Source organism: Pipistrellus hanaki, assembly GCF_964339955.1.
Source record: "Pipistrellus hanaki genome assembly, chromosome: 9".
Lineage (NCBI taxonomy): Eukaryota > Metazoa > Chordata > Mammalia > Chiroptera > Vespertilionidae > Pipistrellus > Pipistrellus hanaki.
The window spans coordinates 6,813,400-6,831,408 of record NC_140511.1 but is presented as its reverse complement, the minus strand read 5'-3'; the positions used below and the strand labels follow the sequence as shown (position 1 = coordinate 6,831,408).

General features: G+C 41.6%; 1 protein-coding gene across 5 annotated transcripts in view; it reads left to right on the top strand.

Annotated features, from left to right (window-relative positions):
* The window catches only part of ARHGEF12 (Rho guanine nucleotide exchange factor 12), a 202,163-nt gene that overhangs the window by 120,151 nt on the left and 64,003 nt on the right, over nucleotides 1–18,009 (top strand). For all 5 annotated transcript variants that reach the window (XM_084895549.1, XM_084895547.1, XM_084895550.1 and 2 more), the window contains 2 exons: nucleotides 5,148–5,222; nucleotides 16,564–16,656. In XM_084895549.1, the coding sequence (XP_084751675.1) occupies nucleotides 5,148–5,222; nucleotides 16,564–16,656 (168 nt within the window). The remainder of the gene's footprint in view (nucleotides 1–5,147; nucleotides 5,223–16,563; nucleotides 16,657–18,009) is intronic.

Here is an 18,009-nt window from a genome sequence, read left to right as displayed (position 1 = left end):
ACCAAATATGAACTGAACATACTTGTCGTATGTTCAGTTCATATTTGACAAAGGCGGCAAGAGCATACACTGGAGTAAAGACAGCCTCTGCAGTAAGTGGTGCTGGGAAAATTGGACAGGTACGTGCAAAAAAATGAAGCCAGACCACCAACTTACAACATCTATACTAATAAAAGGGTAATATGCTAATTAGACTGGGAGACCCTCTGGACAAAAACATGGTGGCCGAGCTGAGGATGAGGCAGTTAGGGGGTGGGGGCAATCGGTATATTTGGGGGTAAGCAGGCCAGCAGGGGGGGGTCAGTTGGTGGCAAGCAGGCTGGCAGGCAGAGTGGTCAGGGGCAATCAGGCAGGCAGGTGAGCAGTTAGGAGCCAGCGGTCCTGGTTTGTGAGAGGCAGACATCCCCCAAGGGGTCCCCGATTGGAGAAGGTCTTGGCTGGTCTGAGGGACAACCCTCTTCCCCACCCCCTGATCCCTGCACGAATTTCATGTACCAGGCCACTAGTACAGAATAGTAAACTCAAAATGGATAAAGGACTTAAAATATAGTCGCCACACCATAAAAAACCCTGAGTTAAACATAGGCAGTAATATCTCTTGAAGCATTTTTGTCAATAGGTTTCTAAGGGAAGGGAAACTCAGGAAAATGGACCATCAGTACTATATCAAACTAAACAGACTCTATTATGCACAGCAAAAGAAACTACAGAAATGAAAGGGAGCCCACTGCATGTAAGAACACATTCGCCAATGATAGAGGTCATAAGGAATTAATTTAAAAAATATGTAAAGAACTCATACAGCTCAACAGCAGGCAGACGAACAGTCTAATTAAAAAATGGCCAGCTGAGCCGAAACCGGTTTGGCTCAGTGGATAGAGCATTGGTCTGCGGACTGAAAGGTCCCAGGTTCGATTTTAGTCAAGGGCATGTACCTTGGTTGCGGGCACATCCCCGGTAGGGGGTGTGCAGGAGGCAGCTGATCGATGATTCCCTCTCATCGATGTTTCTAACTATCCCTCTCTCTTCCTCTATGTAAAAAATCAATAAAAATATTTTTTTAAAATATGTCCAGCCGAAACCGGTTTGGCTTAGTGGATATACCATAGGTCTGCGGACTGAGGGGTCCCAGGTTCAATTCTGGTCAGGGGCATGTACCTTGGTTGTGGGCACATCTCCAATGGGGGATGTGCAGGAGGCAGTTGGTCAATGTTTCTCTCTCATCGATGTTTCTAACTCTCCCTCTCTCCTCCTCTCTGTAAAAAATCAATAATATATATATATATATGTATATATATATATTTATTTTAAAAATGGCCAAAGGGCCTAAATAGATACTTTGCTAAAGAGGACATACAGATGGCCAAGAGACATGAAAAAATGCTCAAAGTCACTGATCATCAGAAAGATGCAAATTAAAATGACATGAGGTACCACTTCACACCTGTCAGAATAGCTACCATCAACAAATCAACAAACAACAAGTGCTGGCGAGGATGCAGAGAAAATGGAACCCTCGTGCACTGCTGGTGGGAATGCAGATTGGAACAGCCACTGTGGAGAACAGTATGGAGTTTCCTCAAAAAGCTAAAAATGGAATTCTCATTTGACCCAATAATCGCACTTCTGGGAATATAGCCTAAGAATCCCAAAACACCAGTCTGTAAGGGTATATGCACCCCCATGTTCCTAGCACAATTCACAGTAGCTAAGATGTGGAAACAACCCAAGTGCCCGTCAGCAGAGGAGTGGATAGGAAAGCTGTGGTGCGGTCACACCAGGGAACACCGCAGCTGTGACAAGGAAGGATCTCGCCCCTGTGGCAGCTGGAGGGAACTGGAGAGCCTCATGCTAAGCGAAATAAGATTGTCAGTCAGAGAAAGACAAGTATCACATGATCTCACTCATATGTGAATCTAATGAAGAAAATAATGTGACAAGTAAAATGGAATGGATATGTGGAATAGACTGGCCAGTTCCTGAGGGCAGTGTGCGGGGTGACTGGACAAAGAAGGTGATAGGATTAGTTAAGGAACATATATACATATCCCCTGCACAGGGGCAAGAGTGTGACGAAGGCAAAAAGGGGGGAGGATGGGAGAGAGGCAGGCATTGGGGGTTGGGGAGTGGGATAAGTCTGTAATTATATCATTACAAATTCTTAATAAAAATATTTACACACTAGAGGCCTGATGCACAAAATTTGTGCAGGAGTAGGCCTTCTTTCCCCTGCTGCCAGTGCTGCTTCCCTCTGGCACTCGGGACCCAGGCTTTCCTCGCAGCCCCGGCTTCATCTGGAAGGTCGCCTGGAAGAATGTCCAGTCTAATTAGCATATTAAGCTTTTATTATTATAGATTAGAGGTCTGGTGCATGAAAATTTGTGTACTGGGGGTGGGGGCCCTCATCCTGACCTGCCACCTCTCTACAGTCCTGGAGCCCTCAGGGGATGGCCTACTGATGGCTCAGGCCTGTTCCCTTGGACGTCTGCCCTAATTAGCATATTACTCTTTTATTCATATAGATAGTATCATCAATCTTTAGAATTACTATTTCCTTAATTTGCAGTTTGACTACCCTGATTGTCTTGTAATGATCTTTTTGCAGCTTATTTGAGTCAGAATTAAGTTTTTCAACCTTTGTTCAGTAAGTCTCTTAATTTATAATGGTTCCATCTTTTGTTGTTGTCATTTTTGTTTAAGAAACTAGATCATATGTCCAGTATTGTGTTTCACGGTGTTAACATGTTCCTCCATGTATATTTACAAAAAACTGATAGTGAGATCCAGTCTTGATCAGATGGACATTTTTGAGTTGTTTATCAAAACAATTCATGGGTGGCACTGTGTATGTACATCCCATACCACTGCATCATGTGGTGACTATCTGGTGGTAGTGGTGGTTTGTGACCTTAAGTTTGTTTAAGGTGTTCAGATGTGAGCATGATTCTTTCATTCTAAAGTTCCCCATTAAGTTTTTATCTGATACAGGAATATCTTAGTGGTGAAAATGCCTGCATCCATTATTTAATTAGTTGCTTCAAAACGATATCATTGCTTTGTCATTTCTTCTGTGTATATTATATGGAATTATTGTATAAAGAATAGTTTTCCATTACTAGTTTTTAGATTACCCTAAAATATAGCTTATGCAGGAAGGGTGGTATAAATGCTTGATTCTTTTCCTTTATGAATCTCTTTTCAGAAGAGCTGTTACCTTTAACAAACTCCAGAGGTGCCCAGTGTTGGGATGTGTATACATTCACTTGTGTGTACATTTTGAATCAATAGTTTTAACATATTGTCTGGTGTTTTTCAATCCATTGCAATCATTATTCTTTCTGGTGCTTAAATTGTTCTTTTTTGGCCAGTGGAATCTCCTCAAGTTGTCTTCTGTATTCTTGTGACATGACTCCCAGTAGGTCTGGCAGCTTTTCTGTCTCTCTGTCACACGGTATTTGGTGACTGTATAGAGAACATGTATAGTCCCTATTGGCATTCACACAAAATCTCTGTGCCTTGTTTCAGCCGCTCTGAAGAGTGGCTCCATTGCTTTGGGGTATTTCTCACCCTCCAAAACTGAAATTCTGCATGTCAGAGAGTTTGTGTTTATATTAGGTCATTGCAAACATACTATGTAAGTTTTATGAAAATCCATACATCCATTTTACACAAGGTAGTAACAGCAAAATAGAAGCTTAATATCATTCATATAAATAGTCCAAAATGCTTTTCTCTTGGGACAGAGAGGATTAGAGGAGATGGATAGCAATAGACATTGATTTTGACATAATGAGTTTGAAATAGTAATATATCTAGTTACACTTATTTGGTACAAATATGCCCTCAGGCCCAGTCTTAAAGTAAAACTATTCTATTGTTTGTAAATTGTTTTTTGTTGTTGTTTGTTTTGTTAATCCTCATCCAAGGATATTTTTTCCATTGATTTTTCGAGAGAGTGGAAAGGAAGGAAGTAGGGGAGAGAGAGAGAGAAACACAAATGTGAGCCCTGGCCCTGGAACCTGGAACCCAGGAATGTGCCCTTGACCAGGAATTGATCCCAAGACATTTTGGTGCATGGGTCAATGTTATAATCACTGAACAACATTGGCCAGGATGGTTCTATATTGTTTTAGTCTCTCCCCCAATGAGCCCGGAACTGGAGTTCAGTGCAGTTGGAACTGGGGTTGGAAGTGGGGTTCAGAGCAGTCCAGAGCTTTTGTCTCCTTCCCGCTAGGGCAATCCAGTGGCACAGTCAACAGTCTGTCCTCTGCGCACAACTTGCACGCCTCCCGGACTGCCTTTCGCCGCTCCCCTGAATTCCCGCCTTACAGCCCAGATTCCCTTCGTATGAGCCTGAGTCCCCAGGGTCTGGCCTAGAACTGGGGTTCAGTGCAGTCGGAACTGGGGCTCAGCATAGTCTGGAACTTTTGTCTCCTTCCTGCTAGGGCAATCTAGCAGCAGAGTCAACAGTCCGTCCTCTGCGCACAATGTGCACGCCTCCAGGGGTTCTGCCTTTTGCTGCTCCCCTGAGATTCTGCCTAACAGCCCAGGCTCCCTCTGTATGAACCTGGGTCCCCAGGGTCTGGCCTAGAACTGGGGTTCAGTGCTGTCGGATCGGGTTCAGCACAGTCCGGAGCTTTTGTCTCCTTCCCGCTAGGGAATGCCAGCCAGGCACCCATCCTCCCCTCCTCTCCAGCTCAGTCCTCTCCCTGCGCGCAGTGTGTCTCTGTGCCTTAGGCTTTTACAGCTCCTCTGATTTTCCTTCTGGTTTTCTCTTTCCTTCTAGTTGTAGAATTTCCAGTCAGTCAACTTTCTTGTAGTTCTGTATAATTTCCATTTTGTATTTTAGTTGTATTTTTTTGAAATTGTTGTGTGAGGCTGCAGTTAGGTGTTTACCTATGCCGCCATATTGGTTCCTCTCTATATTGTTTTAATGGTATCAATATAAAACTAAAAAGTTGAGAGAATAAGTGATTTGCTAAAGTCAGGGAAAAAATTAGCAAAGCCAGATATTATATGAGAGATACTTAGTAGTTTCAAAAGACATATATGAAATTCAGAAGATTCTTTTTCCACAATATTTTTTAACTCTCCTTTTGGTGAGCCTGTTGAAATGAACTAAATACCTTCTTTTTCTTTTAAATTAGAGTCCTAAGAGTGGCCTGAAAGAGAGGATTTATCTAGAGGAAAACCTGGAGAAAAATGAAGTGATTCAGGACACTGTGAGTATAAAACCTGTGAAATGTAGTGCTTTCCTGATACTTAAAGTGACAGCCATTTCTGCTGTTTGGTTTTTGTTGTTTTTGTTTGTTTGTTCGTTTTGAGAGAGAGCTTAAACTTTAAAGCAACTGAATAATGTTTTTTTGATAAATGGAGAGGTGCCCACAGTCAGTATGATTAAGTGTTGAATGTTTTTATTGCAGTGAAGCACGTAACATAAAGTTTGCTGTGGTTGTTCTAAGTGTGCAGTTCATGGCATCTGTTACCTTCACGCTGTGCAGCAGCACAGCACTCATCTCAGAACTCCCATCTTCCCTCAGCCGAGGCTCGCACACTTGACTCGAGGTCGTTCATCTTCTCCCTCCAGCCGCTGGCAGCCACCTTCCTGCTTCCTGCCTCTGGGAATGTGACTCCCCTAAAACCTAGGGCAGTGGGATCATACAGTAATGGTCATTTTGTTGACCAGTCTATTTCACTTAGCATAGTGTCTTCACGATTCATCTCTGTTGTAGCAAGTGTCAGAATGTTTGTCCTTTTTAAGGCTGAATAATGATCCATCATCTGTTTGTACCTCATTTAGTTCACCCATTTGTCAGTGAGCACTTGGGTGGGTTCTTTCTCCTGGCTGTTGTGAATAATACTCCTCTGATCATGGTTGCACACATAGTGTTCAAGTTCTTTCCGGTCTTTCTGTTTTCTTTAATTCTTTATTGTTTAAAATATTACATATAGTATTACATATGTCTCCTTTTCCCCCCATTGACCTCTCTCTGGCCACTCCCACCCCCCAGCACATGCCCTCACCCCCCTACTGTCCATACCCATTGGTTATGCTTATATGTATGCATACAAGTCCTTTGGTTGATCTCCTTATCCTCCCCTCTACCCTGCCCCCCACCTGACATCCTTCTGAGGTTTGACGGTCTGTTCAATGCTTCTCTGGCTCTATTTTTGTTCATCAGTTTATGTTGATCATTATATCCCACAAATGAGTGAGATCATGTGATATTTATCTTTCTCGGACTGGCTTATTTCACTTAGCATAATGCTCTCCAGCTCCATCCACACTGTTGCAAATGGTAAGAATTCATTCTTTTTTTTTTACAGCTGCCTAATATTCTATTGTGTAGATGTGCCACAGTTTTCTAATCCACTCATCTGTTGATGGGCACTTAGGTTGTTTCCAAATCTTAGCTATGGTGAATTGTGCTGCTATGAACACAGGGGTGAATATCCTTTCTGATTGGTGTTTCTGGTTTCTTGGGATATATATTCCTAGAAGTGGGATCATTGGTTGCACACATAGTGTGCAAACAGAAAGACCGGAAAGAACTTGAACACTATGTGTGCAACCATGAACTCCCATTGGGTCAAATGGGAGTTCCATTTTTAATTTTTTTTGAGGAAGTTCCATACTGTTCTCCACAGTGGCTGCACCAGACTACATTCCCACCAGCAGTGCACGAGGGTTCCTTTTTCTTCGCATTCTCATCATCACTTGTCGTTTGTTGATTTGTTGATTATTGCCATTCTGACAGGTGTGAGACGGTACTGCATTGTCGCTTTGATTTGCATCTCTCTAATGATTAGTAACTTTGAGCATGTTTTCATATGTCTCTTAGCCTTCTATATGTCCACTTTCAAAAAGTGTCTAAGTCCTTTGCCCATTTTTTTATTTGATTGTTTATCTTTTTTTTATTAAGATGTATAAGTTCCCTGTAAATTTTAGAATTAGGCGCTTATCGGATATATTGACAAAAATGTTTTCCCATCCAGTTGGCTTTTTTTGTTGTTTTATTTTGATGTAGTCCCATTTATTTATTTTCTCCTTAGTTTCTATTGCTATAACATCTATCTGATATTTTGCTGCCTATGGATTCTTCTAAGATTTTTATGGTTTCCCGTCTTACCTTTAAGTCCTTTATCCATTTTGAGTTTGTTTTTGTGTATGGTGTTGGTGGTCTAGTTTCATTTTTTTTGAATTTATCTGTCCAATTTTCCCAACACCATTTATTAAAACTGTCTTGACTCCATTGTATGCTCTTGCCTACTTTGTCAAATATTGAGTATAATAATATCCAGTATTGTGATCCCTCCAACTTTGTTCTTCTTTCTCCAGATTGCTGCAGCTATTTGGGGTCTTTTTATAATTTCATACGAATTTTAGATAGTTTTTTCTAGATCTGTGAAACATGCCATTGGTATCTTAATGGGGATTGCATTGAATGTATAAATTGCTTTGGGTAGTGTGGACATTTTAATGATGTTGATTCTACCAATCATTAACACAGTATATTCTCCCATTTGTTTATGTCTTTCTCAATCTGTTTTTTCAATGTCCTGTAGTTTTCCGAGGACAGGTTTTTTTACCTCCTTAGTTAAGTTTATTTCTAGGTATCATAATTTATTTGGTGCCATGGTAAATGGGATTGTTTTTTAGTTTCTCGTTCTGTGAGTTCTTTTTTTTTTTTTTTTTTTTTAAATAAATCTATATTGTTCAGATTATTACAGATGTTCCTCTTTGTTCCCCCATAGCTCCCCTCCACTCAGTTTCCACCTCACCCTCTGCCCTTACCTCTCCACACTGTCTGTGTCCATAGGTGTACGATTCTTGTCTTCCTGCACCCCCCACATCCCTTACCCCCTGAGAATTGTCAGCCCACTCCCTTTTTATGCCTCTGATTTTATTATATTCACCATTTTATTCTGTTCATCAGATTTTTTATTCACTTGATTTTTAGATTCACTTGTTCATAGATATGTATTTGTTGTTCATAATTTTTATCTGTAGCTTTTTCTTCTTTTTCCTCCTCTTAAAGAATACCTCTAAGCATTCCATATAATACTAGTTTGGTGTTGATGAACTCCTTTAGCTTTTTCTTATCTGTGAAGCTCTTTATCTGACCTTCAGTTCTGAATTATAGCTTTGCTGGAGGAGTAATCCTTTTGTAGGTTCTTCCTATTCATCACTTTGAATATTTTTTCTATTCCCATCTGGCCTGCATAGTTCCTGTTGACAAGTTAGCTGACAATCATATGGGTGCTCCCTTGTAGGTAACTGTTTTTCTCTTGCTGCTTCTAATATTCTCCCTTTGTCTTTTGCATTTTAATTATGATGTGTCTTGGCATTTTAATTATGATGTGTCTTGGTATGGTCCTCTTTGGATTCCTTTTGTTTGGGGTTTTGACTTGTAAGTTTATTTTCTTCACCAGGTGGGGGAAGTTTTCAGTAATTATTTCTTCAAATAGGTTTTCAGTATCTTCGTTTCTCTCTTCTGGGACCCCCATAATTCGGATGTTGGTACGCTTGAAGTTGTCCCAGAGGCTCCTTACACTATCTTCAAACTTTTGGATTCTTTTTTCCTCTTTGTTTTTCCGGTTGAGTGTTTTTTGCTTCTTTGTATTTCAAAACTTGGACTTGATTCTTGCGATCCTCTAGTCTGCTGTTAGGTCTCTATAATATTTTTTATTTCAGTTAGTGTATGTTTAATTTCTAGGTGGTCCTTTTTCATATCCTTGAGGGTCTTGCTAAATTTTATCAGCATTTTCTAGGAAATTGTTAAAAAAAAAACACACCTTTTAACCGTGGTTTTGAAATCTATATCCAGTTGTTTGTTTTCCTCCATTTCTTTTGTTTGTGATTTGTTTCTTTGTGATCGCATTTTCTTTGCTTCCCGGAGTTGGTAGGGTAGCTTTGTGTGCTAGGTGTCCTATATGGCCCAGTGGCTCAGCCTCCACAGTTACCTAAAGTGGACATTCTTAGTGCACCCTTTGTGGACTGTGTGTACAGCCTTGCTGTATTAAAGTCTTGATTGTTGTTGGTATCACTGGGAGGAATTGACCTCCGGGTCAATTGGCTGTGAGCATCAGCTGTGTCCATGCCAGGAGAACTTCTGTGCTGGAGACAGCCTTATGAGACAACACTTGCAAAATTGCAAAGCCTCTGTGCTCAGCTTGGATGGAGCAGAGTTTCAGGGCTGGGCAGACAGCCTTGGCTTCCCATCAGCCCTGCCTTATGAGGCCCTTAGGCTTTAATGTCCTTTGGTAATTGCTGCAATCACCTCTGAGAGAAAGCCTCCCGAGTCTTGCATCAGACAGTCCAGTTTCTTCTCCAATGAATCTGTATTCTCAGATTCTTGCCCGAAACTGGAGTTCAGCGCAGCCATGAGCCTCTGTCCCTGTCCCGCTAGAGAAAACCAATGGCACACTCAGAAGTCAGTCCTCTCTGCGCACTCGCGAGCACCTCTGGATCTCTGCCTCTCGCAGCAGCTTCCCTGAGTTTCTGTGTGCTTTTTTCTTTTCCTGACAGTTCATATTTCCCCCGTGTGAGTCTCGGTCACCAGGGTCTTGCTCAGAACTGGGGTTCAGTGCAGTCAGAAGCTTCCTTTTCCCTCCCACTTGAGAAAGCCAGCTAGGCACTCAGCTGCCTGTCCTCTCTGCGCACATGTCTTCATACCACAGCCTTTTGTAGCTCTTCTGAGTGTTCTTGTGCTTTTTTCTTTCTTCTATTTGTAGAATTTCCACTCAGCCAGCTTTCCTGTGGTTCTGAATGATGTCCATTTTGTCCTTAATTGTAGTTTTGAAATTGTGCCAGGCAGCAGTTTAGGTGTTTACCTATGCCGCTATCTTGTTTTTTCTTCTCTTTAAGATTCTTTCTTTGTCATTAATGTTTGCCATTATATTTAGGACTTATTTTGGTGTAGGTCTTTTGGGGTTTATCTTGTTTGGGATTCTCTCTGCTTGTGTGACTGTTTCCTCCCAAATCAGGGACATTTTCTGTCATATTTCTTCAAATAGGTTTTCTAATCTTTGTTCCTCTTCTTGTCTTTCTGGAGCCCCTATTATATGTATGTTACTTCGTTTCATGGTTTCCTAAAGCTCCTTTAAGCTCTCCTTCGGCTTTCTAATTTTTTCCAATATCTCTTTATAATCCTTTTAGATTGTGTGTGTTTTTCTTCCCTGTCATATCTTTTAACTCACTAATTCAGTCCTTCGCTTCTATTCTACCGTTGAAACCTTCTATTTTGTTTTTTATTGTATCTATATATAATTTTGTATTTCCTCCTGATTCTTACATAAGTTGTTGATTTTTCTCTCCCTGTTTATGAACTGTATGACCTTTTCTCAGAATTATTTTTCTGACATATTGCATGCTTCCGTTTTTTTAGTTCCTTTTCTGGTGATTTACCAGGGCTGACCTGTAGACCCAGAGCGATGGATGAATAGATTGCTCTAACATGTGTTTCTGTGAAAGAGAGGCTAAGGCACTACTTGGTTATCGCTGCCAAGTAGCCCTGTTCATCTGCCTTCTTTGGCTTTTATTGTTATAACAGTTTGAACTAAAATTAACCTCTATGTACAATCAGCAGGTAAGTATCCTTGAGAAAATATATGCTTGTTTCTTTCTTCTATTTGTAGAATTTTACTTATATCAAAGTATAGGGGACAGGATGATAAAAGGGAATGGGAAAGGGTACAGGATGTAGCTACGTGCAGGCCTGGGGTCTGTAGACATAGCTATTGTCAGGCAATGAGATAATGTTGGCAAGATGATGTTAATTTCTGGTGGGTTAGTCTGACTATGCGTAACGGTTGTGCTTGCTGGATTCATAGGTAAATTACCTCTCTAATAACTTTGCAAAGGTCTTGAAAAGACAATTTTAGGGAAAACTTAACCCTCTATTCACATATAAGGACGTGTTCTAAGACCTACACTAATAAAAGAGAAAGATGCAAATTGACTATTATACCTCTGCAACATCCACCAGCCAATCAGGAGTGAATATGCAAATTAACCCAGCAAAGATGTAAGGTTAATTTGCATATGCAGGTGCGTAGTGGCTGGACAGGGTGGCATGCCTGCCATCAGGCAGAGGGCAGGGGCAGAAGGAGCTACAGAAGTGGTGCCTGGGCCAGGATCAAAGACTGCAAGCTCCCAGCCTGAGCGCTGTGAGTGAAGATTGCAGGTTCCCTGGCCCCGAGGTGGGAGCTTCCGCCTTGTCGCTATGGTAATGTGGTGGATGTTCGCACCAAGTGGCTGGGGGGGGGGGGGGGGGCGGTGCAGTGAAGTTGCAGTCTTTGCTTATGGTGCTCGGGCCAGAGTGAAGACTGCAAACTCCCGGCTGGCTGGGAGCAAAGAGCGAAGGCCTGGCTCCTGGGTGCCTGAGGAAAACGGGTGCCAGCAACCAGGTAAAGGAAGGCCTATTCTAGCACAAATCTTTGTGCAACAGACCTCTAGTTTAAAACAATATGATTACTTTTCAAATTCATTTAGGTGCTTTATTTATTAGATTTATTATTTAGTATACTTATAATTCCTTTTAAGATTTGTCTTTATAGATCTTTTAGGACTTTTATAAACATTCTTATAACTTTCACAATTATTCGTAAGTATTCCTACTCTCATTTCCTCTCTTTCTATTATATTCCTTTATTTGCATCTCTTTTCACAATTTTACCTCCTCAACTTTTGTTCTCCTTTAATTGTACAGACCCTCTGTAACTTATACATACCTCTTAAAATTTATATTATATATACCTTTTATAACATATATACCTTCTGCTACATATATATATATTTCTTCTGTAACTACACATACCCTTTCAGTTTGTCTACTTCACCTTCTTTTTCCTTTATACCTTCTATTATACAAAAACTGTAAATTCCTTTCAATTAGTTATGATTAAAGGTTCTACACAGTTTCCTCTATGCCTAGCTTCAGATTAATTGGAGTGGTGAGAAGTATGTCTATCTCTCCTCGAGTTGGCCTATCGTCCTTGCTTATGCCTGTCTAACTGCCTCCCACCTCCCCCTCAAGAGTCTTGGCTCTGAATTCTTTCGGGGAAAGGGGACCCGGGGTTTTCTGTCGCTGCCTCATGCCGAGGCGGTCAGAGGTCTCCCTCAGAGCCGAGAGATGCTTGCTCTCTGTCAGGTGCACGAGGAGGCCTGGGCACAGAAGGAGGTGGCGATGGTGCCTAGAGGTGGTATTCCCTAGGTACAAGTAGGGCTTGTAATCTAATGGAGACAAACTGTGTTATAAAATTCAGTTTCATTGAGCAAAAGTTAGAACAGTTTCTAATAATTTTCTGTTGAAACATTTTTTCTCCCTAAAATCATTCTTATTTTTATTAAAGACTAATTTACTTACTGTATTAAGTGTAGTTATAATTTGTCCTGATTGTTTGCATGAGCACAATAAGAATAACAGTTGATTACATAAGCTATTTTTTAAAAAATGTGCTTTGCTGGGATCTCATGAGAAAGTGTATTCCCAGGGCCAAGAAGCCAAGCTACACAGTTGCCGTCAGGCTTCGCCTGCAATATCTACAGAATTGGGGTGCATTCCTAAAGTTGAGGTCCCCATAGATGTCTTGAGGTGTCTTTCATCCCATCTCTCAGTAAAGCAATCTTTGTTCCTTACCTGGGAAGAGTGCCAGGAGCCACGTGACCAAGCCAGGGCCCAGGCTGTTTATTCTAAGGGGCTTACCGGCTTCAAGGTCACTCTTCATTAGAGCTTTCTGGTGACATCCAGAGTCCTGGCATGTCTCTTTCAGATATGGCATTCCAGCCAAGTTTTGGTTAATAAAACTACAATTGAAACTGATTCATGTCCTGCTACAAAGAAATCAAATTCTTATTGGATTCATGCAAATAAGTGTATTGCTATTAGAACAAAAATTACTAAAACTATAATTATTTTTAGTTCATTTAGTTCTATAATGAAATTTTTTTGCTCCTGATTTTTCTTGCTAGTATTTCTATAAATTTAGATACTTTATAGAGTAATATAAATGACATGGAATCTTGTCCTTCTTGCAAAACACAATATTCTACAATATTGTAATTTATAACACTTGGTTATACATAAAAGCATATTATAACCTATTTAATATATATATATATATATATATATATATATATATATATATATATATATAATATACATTTTATTTTCTTATTTGACATTGTTTCCCATATATCTTAAGTATAAAATTTTTCTTCATAAGGAGATAAAGCAAATCTTAAAATTTAAACCCTTGGAATGTAATCAAATATATATTATTATTATTATTAAAGAGTGTTAAGCCAAAACCGGTTTGGCTCAGTGGATAGAGCGTCAACCTGCGGACTGAAGGGTCCCGGGTTCGATTTCGGTCGGGGGCATGTACCTTGGTTGCGGGCACATCCCCAGTGGGGGGTGTGCAGGAGGCAGCTGATCGATGATTCTCTCTCATCATGTTTCTAACTCTCTATCCTTCTCTCTTCCTCTCTGTAAAAAATCAATTAAAAAAGTGTTAAGTAATCTATTCATTGAAGTATTCAACTTCCCGATTGATATAACAATTATTTTAATAATATATATAAAACCTTTGCATCCTAGGCGAATACAGGCAAATCATTTTTTCCCTTGCTTTCAGAAATAGGCTTATTTTTCCAATGGAAAACATACATCCTTAAGAAGTATAACAGAGAGTGAATTCCTTAGCTGAGAAACAATTCCTTGGAACTTGGAAATCCCAAGTAGGCTCCAGTGACTTACTGCACAGTTACTTTCATTTTCTTACTCTTCGTTTGCGAGGGTCCGTTGCATTTCCCTGCGTTCCTTGGTACTCACACAGGAGCACCACTTTGCAGGGGCTGACTCTCCAGCCATGAGTGACGGATGCAGGATGACTCTAACACATGCTTCTGTGAAAGAGAGACTAAGGCACTACTTGGCTGTTGCTACCAAGTAGCCCTGTTCACCTGCCTCCTTTGGCTTTTATTGTCACAGCAGCTTGCACTAATATTAACCTCTAGATGCAGTCAGCAGGTAAGCATCCTGGAGAGGGCTCATGCTTCTACAAGGTTGGGTTTAAAGACTTAAACACAGAAATTCTAGCAAAACACCTGGGGGCTCGGACTTATTTGGAAAAGTCAAGACAGGGGCTGCTGCCTTTGGCAAGGTCCCCAACCTTTCAGAAAATCCTCCTCACAGACATTCCAGCCAGGTCCCATGCTTCCCTGTAGCAATTCATCCTTTTCTTTCCTTGGGGGTTTGTGTCTGTCTCCCCATTTTTGCTGTCTCTTTCTGGCCCTAGGCACCCTGCTTGGGGTTGAGAGGTTGAAGACCCTCTCCAGGCAGTGGTCTGGACATCGCTAGCCCAGCGGCTGGGTCTGCCTGAATTCTCAGCCTTCATTGTGTCTGCTGAGTTGTAGCCCTCTTGCCCATAGACCTGGTCCCTCACTTGTCTGTTTCAGATGCTCAGGATGGTGGGAGCACGTGCACAATTCCTCTGGGGTGCGGCTCCCTGTGAGGGCCCAGAGCCCTCTGGCATGCGTTTCTCTGAGCAGCCCTGGCACCTGGGGCAGGGTGGCACCCTAGGTCCCTCTGCCAGCGCAGTCTTGTGGCCCCTGGCTGGGGATACCCACTTGCTCCGGGTCGCCCTGGCAGTGCTCTCCTGTGTCCCAGAGTGAGGCGTGTGCTGGGTTCCTCCGGGCACACTGGGGAGAAGCAGGTGCTGGTTGCTCTGGGTTGCCTAGTCAGAGCTCCCCTGTGACCTGAGTGGGGCACGCGCTGGGCTACTCCGTGTTGCCCCCTCAGCAAGACCCTGGCTTAGGGTGGAGTGGGCGTGGGCTGCTCTGGTCTGCACAGTGCTCGCCTTCTTGTGGTCCATAGCGAGATGCACGCTGGTGTGCTCCGATCTCCCCCCTCAGTGCGGAGCGGGCTCTCCTGTCACCCGGAGTGAGGTGCACATTGTGTTGCTCCAGGTTAGCAGATGCAAATACGAAGGTTTGGGACAACGCTTCAGGAGGAAAAACTAGTGACATGTCATTTACTTAGTCTGCAGCTTGTTTCAGTTACTACTGCTTTGCAGATGACTCCCAAAGCTTTATAGCCCCACTGCTGTCAGATTTAAGTCAACTCCTTCTTTTCTATTTCTTCTAAAATTGTTACTTCTCTTCATACTCTGGTATCTTTTAATTTAATATTTGTGGTCTTTAAGCATCCCATTTGTTTTACATTATCCATTAACTAGAGGCCTGATGCACAGAATTTATGCATTGGGGGGTGTTGCTCAGCCTGGCCTGCACCCTCTCGCCCTCTCAAGGGACATCCCTCTCGCAATCCAGGACTCTTGCTCCTACCCATCCACCTGCTCACTCCTAACCTCCCACCTGCTTGCTCCTTACCACTTGGCTCACTGCTTCCTACTTCCACCTGCTTACTTCTGACCGCTTGGCTCAGCACTCCTTGTCACTGCCACGGCGGCGGGAGAGGCTCCTGCTGCACCGCTATGCTCACCAGCCGTGAGCCCAGCTTCTGGCTGAGTGGCGCTTCTGCTGTGGGTGCACACTGACTACCAGGGGGCAGCTCCTGTGTTGAGCATCTGTCCGCTGGTGGTCAGTGTGCGTCATAGCGACCGGTCATTCTGGTTGTTTGCCGTATTGGTTGCTGGGCTTTTACATATATAGATGCCTCTACACTGCCTATTTCATGCTGATTTTTACACAGTGAATTCACAAAGGGATTTTCTATTTCATGGAGTGATATCTGTAATTTATTTTCGTAACTTTGTCATTTTTGTTTCTGTAGCAGTGTTTTATGTGATTGCTTTAAACTTTAATTTTGCATTGTGCCTGTGCTTTTCAGCCAGGAGTGTTCTTATCCCTGGACACTTGATAATGTCTAGAATCATTTTGATTGTTGTGGCTGGGAGGCTGTTACTGGCATCCAGTAGGTGTGTAGAGGGAAGGGTGCTGTTAAACACTTTACAGTGCACAGCACAGCTCCCACAAAGCATTACCTGTCCAAAATATCACAGTGCAGGCTGGAAGTGCTGCATTGTGCACTTGGGAAAATTAATTAAAAACGAAAAATTAAGGTTTAGCGACAGTTTTCAATATGCGACATTAATAGAAATCTTTGTATTAACCTCTGCAAATTTTGTATTATCAATTCTACTCTCATGTTTCCTTTGCCCTGATATCTTCACTCACATTTTAAAATACAACTTTTTAATATTTAACAATTTATATAAACTAATTTTATTTTTTCTGTAACAAGGTCTAGACATGTATGGAGTAATAAATGAAGTAACCTGAGAGTGATTGAAATCAGACAACCAGGGGTATAGTGAGCAAAGAATTTTTATTATTTCCAGGAGAATTGTGTCCCCCAACCCCAAATACTATTGTAGTTTGTTTGCTGCTGTGGTTGATGGCCTGGAAAACTTGAGAGTAAAATACATAAAGAAAACAAATAAAAATAAGTCACACCTATTTGGTAAACCACATCTTTATTCCTCCTCTGAATTTGATGACAGTTAATTTTTTTATTTCTTTTCTCTGAATATCACCAGGACACTCAATCACTTATCGGGAGCCCTGCAACCCGTACAGCACCTCACATTATTGGAGCAGAGGATGATGATTTTGGTACTGAACATGAACAGGTGATAATATTTTTTTCTAAAAAGTCCCCCACTAATCTTCTGACATATTTGATTATTGTAAAAATGAACATTTTTTCTGGACATTAACTAAGATTAACTGGTTAATTAGTGGGTTAGTTGCTTATTTTAGCTTTAATCAATAGGAATGACTTTGCTTTTAAAACTGATAAGTCACTGATTAGTCCTAAGTACTTCATTTTCGGAGGGGGAGGTGTTTTTTTTTAAAATTCCAATTGTTTATTGATGGTATATAGGAATACGATCGGCTTGGTACTTCAAGGAGCTTTTTAAAATAGCTCTTTTGGCGCCCTGGCCAATGTTGCTCAGTGGGTAGAGCATTGGCCCACAAACCAAATGGTTGTGGCTTCTAGTCCTGGTCAAGGGCAACCCCTGTTGCAGGTTTGATCCCGCACCCCAGGGCACATGTGGGAGGCAACCAACCGATGTGTCTCTCACATCAGTGTTTCTCTCCCCCACCTCCCTTTCACTCTCTTTTAAAAAAGCACTGGAAAAAGATATCCTCGGGTGAGGGTTAACAACAGTAACAACAACACATTTGTGATTTTCTCCATAGGCAACCATGGTGTCTGTGACTAGAGACAATTTTTTTGTTTCCAGTCTGCTTATCTTTTGTTTCTTGTTGTTACCTTCACTGGACTGATTAAGACTTCTAGTAATGCAGTTGAACTGGATGGTGAGGCAGCACATCTTTGCTTTATTACTGACCTTAGGAAGAAAGATTAGTCTTTCATCATAAAGTATAATAAAGTTAGCTGTAGGTTTTCCACAAATACTCTTTATTACAGGTGAAGGAAGTTTTCTTCTATTCCTAGTCTGCTGAGAGTTTTTATCATGAGTGGATATTGAATGTTATTGAACGAGTATATGATTATATTAGTCTCCTAATATGGATAGATGTTAACCTGTTGAGCCAGCTCTGCATTCCAGGATAAACCCTAATTGGCCATAATGCATTTTCCTTTTTTGACATAGCTGATTCAATTTGCCATTATTTTGCTGAGGATTTTTGTCTGTGTTTATGGGGGATGCTATTGTGTAGTTTTGGTGTTGTTTTTGTTTGTTTGGTTTTTTTTGTAATTTGTTTGGTTTTAATAGTTGGGTATTGCTGGTCTAGGATGAATAAGAAGTGCTACCTCAGCCCAGCCGGTGTGGCTCAGTGGTTGAGCGTGAGCTATGAATCAGGTGGTCAGGGTTTGATTCCCTGTCACAACACATGCACAGGCTGCAGGCTCGATCCCCAGTGTGGGGCGTGCAGGAGGCAGCAAGTGTTACATCCTCTTGTTTTGTCTTTCTTTTTAAATAAGAATTGTGGATTTATTAGGTCATCTGGAA